Raw genomic sequence first — 5,403 nt, 5'->3', positions numbered from 1 at the left:
CACTCTCCAGTTCCATCCATGTTGCTACAAAGGGCCATATTTCATTCTTTCTCATTGCCACGTAGTACTCCATTGTGTATATAAACCACAATTTCTTTATCCATTCATCAGTTGATGGACATTTAGGCTCTTTCCATAATTTGGCTATTGTTGAGAGTGCTGCTATAAACATTGGGGTACAAGTGCCCCTATGCATCAGTACTCCTGTATCCCTTGGGTAAATTCCTAGCAGTGCTATTGCTGGGTCATAGGGTAGGTCTATTTTTAATTTTCTGAGGAACCTCAACACTGTTTTCCAGAGTGGCTGCACCAATTTGCATTCCCACCAACAGTGCAAGAGGGTTCCCGTTTCTCCACATCCTCGCCAGCACCTATAGTCTCCTGATTTGTTCATTTTGGCCACTCTGACTGGCATGAGGTGATATCTGAGTGTGGTTTTTATTTGTATTTCCCTGATAAGGAGCGACTTTGAGCATCTTTTCATGTGCCTGTTGGCCATCCGGATGTCTTCTTTAGAGAAGTGTCTATTCATGTTTTCTGCCCATTTCTTCACTGGGTTATTTGTTTTTCAGGTGTGGAGTTTGGTGAGCTCTTTATAGATTTTGGATACTAGCCCTTTGTCCGATATGTCATTGGCAAATATCCTTTCCCATTCCGTTGGTTGCCTTTTAGTTTTGTTGGTTGTTTCCTTTGCTGTGAAGAAGCTTTTTATCTTCATAAGGTCACAGGAATTCATTTTTGCTTTTAATTCCATTGCCTTTGGGTATGTGTCGAGTAAGAGATTGCTACAGCTGAGGTCAGAGAGGTCTTTTCCTGCTTTCTCCTCTAGGGTTTTGATGGTTTCCTGTCTCACATTCAGGTCCTTTATCCATTTTGAGTTTATTTTTGTGAATGGTGTGAGAAAGTGGTCTAGTTTCAACCTTCTTCACGTTGCTGTCCAGTTCTCCCAGCACCGTTTGTTAAAGAGACTGTCTTTTTTCCATTGGATGCTCTTTCCTGCTTTGTCAAAGATTAGTTGGCCATACGTTTGTGGGTTTAGTTCTGGGGTTTCTATTCTATTCCATTGGTTTATGTGTCTGTTTTTGTGCCAATACCATGCTGTCTTGATGATTACAGCTTTGTAGTAGAGGCTAAAGTCTGGGATAACATTTGACATAATCTAAGTCATGGAATCAAAATGTAAGTTTGGGAAAAGAATTTGCCAAAAACTATCATTAGCATATCAGTTTTCAGATCTGTTTACCAGATATTATATTAATAACAATGAATAATTCAGTAGTAACTGCATGTTAAGAAGTTAGATAGATCCATCTAATATGTTCAAGGGAATGTCTCTGACATTAGGACATATGACACCCTTTATCAAATCTTTTAAAAGGAATGCATCTCACAGTTTTCTCCTACAGCTGTATAAAATTTATTTCAAATGAGATGTTTAGGAAGTGCTTTGTATACTGTCAATTATTTAAGAATTTAATGACTTTTTTGGATATGTGTCTCAAAGAGAAAAGCAAAGTAGCTGGCCACTCCACAACATTCACTGACTTTATTTTTTTTTTAATTATTGTTTTTATTTTTTTATTGAGTTATTATTGACAAATAACTTGTGTAAGTATAAGATGTATAATGTGTATAATGTGTTCATTTGATGTATTTATGCATTATCAAGTGATTACCATCATAATGTCAGCTACTATCTTTATCACGTCACATAATTATAATTTCTTTTTTGTGGTGGAAACAATTAAGATCTAGTCTCTTGGAAGTTTTGAAGTTTATCATACAGTATTGTTGACTACAGTTTCTATGCTGTGAATTAGATAATTTGTAGGCTGTGCAGGACTTACATATCTACTAGTTACAAGTTTGAAGCCTTAAACAGCATCTGCCCAGTTCTTCCACCCCCCCTAGCCCCTGAAAACCAGCATTCTATTCTTATGAATTTGACTTTTCAAGATTACACATATAACTATTTGTCCTTCTTTGCCTGACATTTCACTTAGCATAATCCCCTCAAGGTGTATCCATATTGTTGCAAATGGCACAATTTCCTTCTTTCTCATGGTTGAATACTCCATTCTCTCTTTCTCTCTCTCTCTCTCTCTCTTTCTTTCCTTCTTCCTTTCTTTCATCTATCATCTATTTATTATATGTATTTAATATATATTTTATATATGCATAAGTATACACACATATACTCACATATAATGCACACATATATGTGTGTATACATATGTGTGTGTGTATATATATACATACATACACACACACACACACATACATATATCACATTTTTAACCATACATTTGTTGACAGACACTTAGGTTGTTTCCATATCTTGGCTGTTGTGAATAATGTCACAAAAAACATGAAAGTGCAGATATCCCTTTGAGATTCTGTTTTCATGTCCTTTAGAAATGTAACCAGAAATGAGATTTCTGGATAAAATAGTATTTGTATTTTAATTTTTTGAGGAACCTCCTTACTCTATGTTTTCCATAGTGTCAGAACGAATTTACATTCTGACGTACAGCATACAAGGGCTCCCTTTTCTCCACATCCCACCAGCAGTTGTTATCTCTTGCGTCCTTGATTATAACCCTTCCAACAGGTGTGTGGTGATGTCACATTATGGTTTTGATATGCATTTCCGTGATTATGAGTGATGTTGAGCATCAACATCAGAAATAAATCCACTTGAATGTGTCAAAAATTCTTTTAATGTACAGTTGGGTTTGATTTGTTCATATCTTGTTGAGAATTTTTGCATCCATATACATCAGAGATATTAACCTGTAGTTCTCATTTTTATTTGGGCCTTTGTCTGGTTTGAGAATCAAGGTCATGTCACCCTCTTAGAATGAGTTTGTAAGTTTTCCTTCCATTTCTATTTTTTTGGAACAGTTTCAGAAGAATAGGTATGATTTCTTCTTTAACTGTCTGGTAGAATTCTCCTGGGAAACCATCCTACCCTGGACTCTTTGTTGTTGGCAGATTTTTTTTATAACGGATTTTACTTCATTACTAGTTATGGCTCTGTGCAAATTTTCTATTTCCCCCGTTTCAATTTTGGTAGCTTATATGTTTCTGCAATTTATCCATTTCTTCCAGGATGCCCCATTTGTTGACATATAATTGTTGCTATTATTCTCTTTTAATTATTTGTATTTCTGCCGTATTGGTTGTCATCTCTCCTCTTTCATTCATGATTTTATTTATGTGAGTCCTTTCTCTTTTCCTTTTGACAAGTCTGGCAAGGGACTTGTCAATAAAATATCAGAGCAGAAATATATGATATAGAAATAAAAAACCCTGTAGAACAAATCCACGAAATTTTTCCAGGTTGCAGTTCATTATTAATAGTACTTCCTTGTTTGTTCTTTCACTGAGTCAGAAGACACACACTTACGATCTTTCAAAGGAACATTAAGAAATTTATATGTATGACTTGTCCTATTTGTATTTATTTTAAAATTTAATGATAAATTCCTTAATTAAAAAATGCAACACTGCACACCTGTTTGTTAATCAGGAGTCACATTGTAGTTTTCAAGAAGCAATCATGTCTCCATAATGGAAGTTGATACACGTAGGAGACTCGTGGTTGTACTAAAGTGTTGGATGCCCCACATGGAATTCATAGTGTAGCCTAGCTGTCCACTGAGACATGGGCTAATGTGACAGAGAGTGATGAAATGCTTCTCAGGTGATGCTCTAATAGAAAGTCCACTGATGAGTAGTTGCTGTGCAGTTTTATGATTAGTTTGAACGAATGAGTTTATATTTTAATTTATATTATTACATATTTATTACTTAATAAAGTTACTATTTCAGTATGTACCAACCACAGTGGAATTACTTTTAATGCATTTTTAGAATCAGTGCACTTAGTGGTGCATATAGTCAAGTATCTTTGTTGCCTAACATCGTTATTTTGACTATCAGAAACATATGTTCTGCAAGAAGCTCTCACATGAGATTTGGGGAAATAGGAGACAAGAATGAGTTACTAGAGAAAACCCTATAAACCTTCTGTAACTGTTAAATAATTTCAGCTGTCACTTCGACGCAAAAATGCCACTGACTAGGTTGCCTAATGCCCCCTTCACATCCTTATTCCTCAAGGTGTAGATAAAAGGGTTCAGCGCAGGGGTCACTACTCCATAGAAGAGCGCCATGAATTTGGGCTGGTCTCTTGAGATGGAGGAGGGGGGCTGAAGGTACATGCTAATGGCTGGACCATAAAACAAGAAAACTACAATGAGATGGGAAGAACATGTCCCAAAGGCCTTTTTCCTTCCCTCAGAAGACTTAATTTTAAATATGGCATGTCCAATGGAAGCATAGGAAGCAAGAATTAAGCCTAGCGGGACAGCTAACATAAAAATACACACCACAGAGAGTGTGAGCTCATTAGCAGCCTTTTCTCCACAGGCAGCCTTTATCAGAACAGGAATCTCACACAGCAAGTGGTCCAATTTATTGAGTCCACACAGTGGTAACTGCAAGGTAGCAGTGGCCTCTGAGACAGCATACGTGATTCCAGTCAACCACACGGTGGATGCCAGCAGGATACAGATGCGTGGGTTCATGATGAGGGTGTAGTGTAGAGGCTTGCAGATAGCCAGGTAGCGATCAAAAGACATAAGAGCCAGAAGCAGACATTCTGTGCCCCCCATTATGTGGAAGAAATAAAGCTGAGCTGCACACCCCACATAGCTGATCGTCTTCTTGGTGCTTCCCAGGTTAAACAGCATCTGAGGGACGATGCTTGTGTTGTAGCACATGTCCAGGAAGGAGAGGTTGGTGAGGAAGAAATACATGGGGTTGTGCAGACGGGCATCTAACCTGGACACCAGAATGATGGCCGTGTTTCCTACCATGGCCATGGGGTATGTTATAAGAAGAATAGCAAATAGAGGAAGCTCCAGCCAAGGACGATCTGCAAAGCCTAGTAGAACAAACTCTTTAGGATGGCTGTTATTCATTGTGCCGCCATCTTCACCTTATTTCACCTACAGCAGGGAAGTGGCAGAAAAGGTTGGAAGCGTTACGAGAACTGCATCCGCCATCCACTCACAGAAGATGGGTCACAGTCACTTGTGGGGGAAACAATAAACAGGATCTGGCACCAGTGACTTACTTTCCCTCACTACAGAATAGAGGTGATGTCTTTAGACAAGTAACCTGACCATTCTGAAACTGAATGTAGAACAAGGATGACGATAACTATCCCCTTGTGTTACAGGGAGAGTTAAAAGCAAAGTGGGAACATCTTGTATTTGGGAAACTCCAAATCAGGTTTTTCAAACTTGGCTTGCTTGCATAAAAATCATCGGAGGGGGTTGTTAAATGTAGTTCATTGGTTTCTGTCTCTGGGTGTCTGATAGAGTGGATGTGGCA

The 5,403-nt window shown here is 38.0% G+C and overlaps 1 protein-coding gene across 1 annotated transcript; it reads right to left on the bottom strand.

Annotated features, from left to right (window-relative positions):
* Nucleotides 1–4,058: 4,058 nt before the first annotated feature.
* Nucleotides 4,059–5,010, bottom strand: LOC101097393 (olfactory receptor 2B6-like). The gene has a single exon (XM_003985619.5). The coding sequence runs from the start codon at nucleotides 4,986–4,988 to the stop codon at nucleotides 4,059–4,061; it is 930 nt and encodes a 309-aa protein (XP_003985668.4). The 5' UTR covers nucleotides 4,989–5,010.
* Between the last annotated feature and the right edge of the window lie 393 nt (nucleotides 5,011–5,403).

This window comes from Felis catus, chromosome B2 (genome assembly GCF_018350175.1).
Source record: "Felis catus isolate Fca126 chromosome B2, F.catus_Fca126_mat1.0, whole genome shotgun sequence".
In the NCBI taxonomy this organism is placed as follows: Eukaryota; Metazoa; Chordata; class Mammalia; order Carnivora; family Felidae; genus Felis; species Felis catus.
The sequence above is the reverse complement of the archived record's forward strand: the minus strand, read 5'-3'. Positions and strand labels throughout refer to the sequence as shown.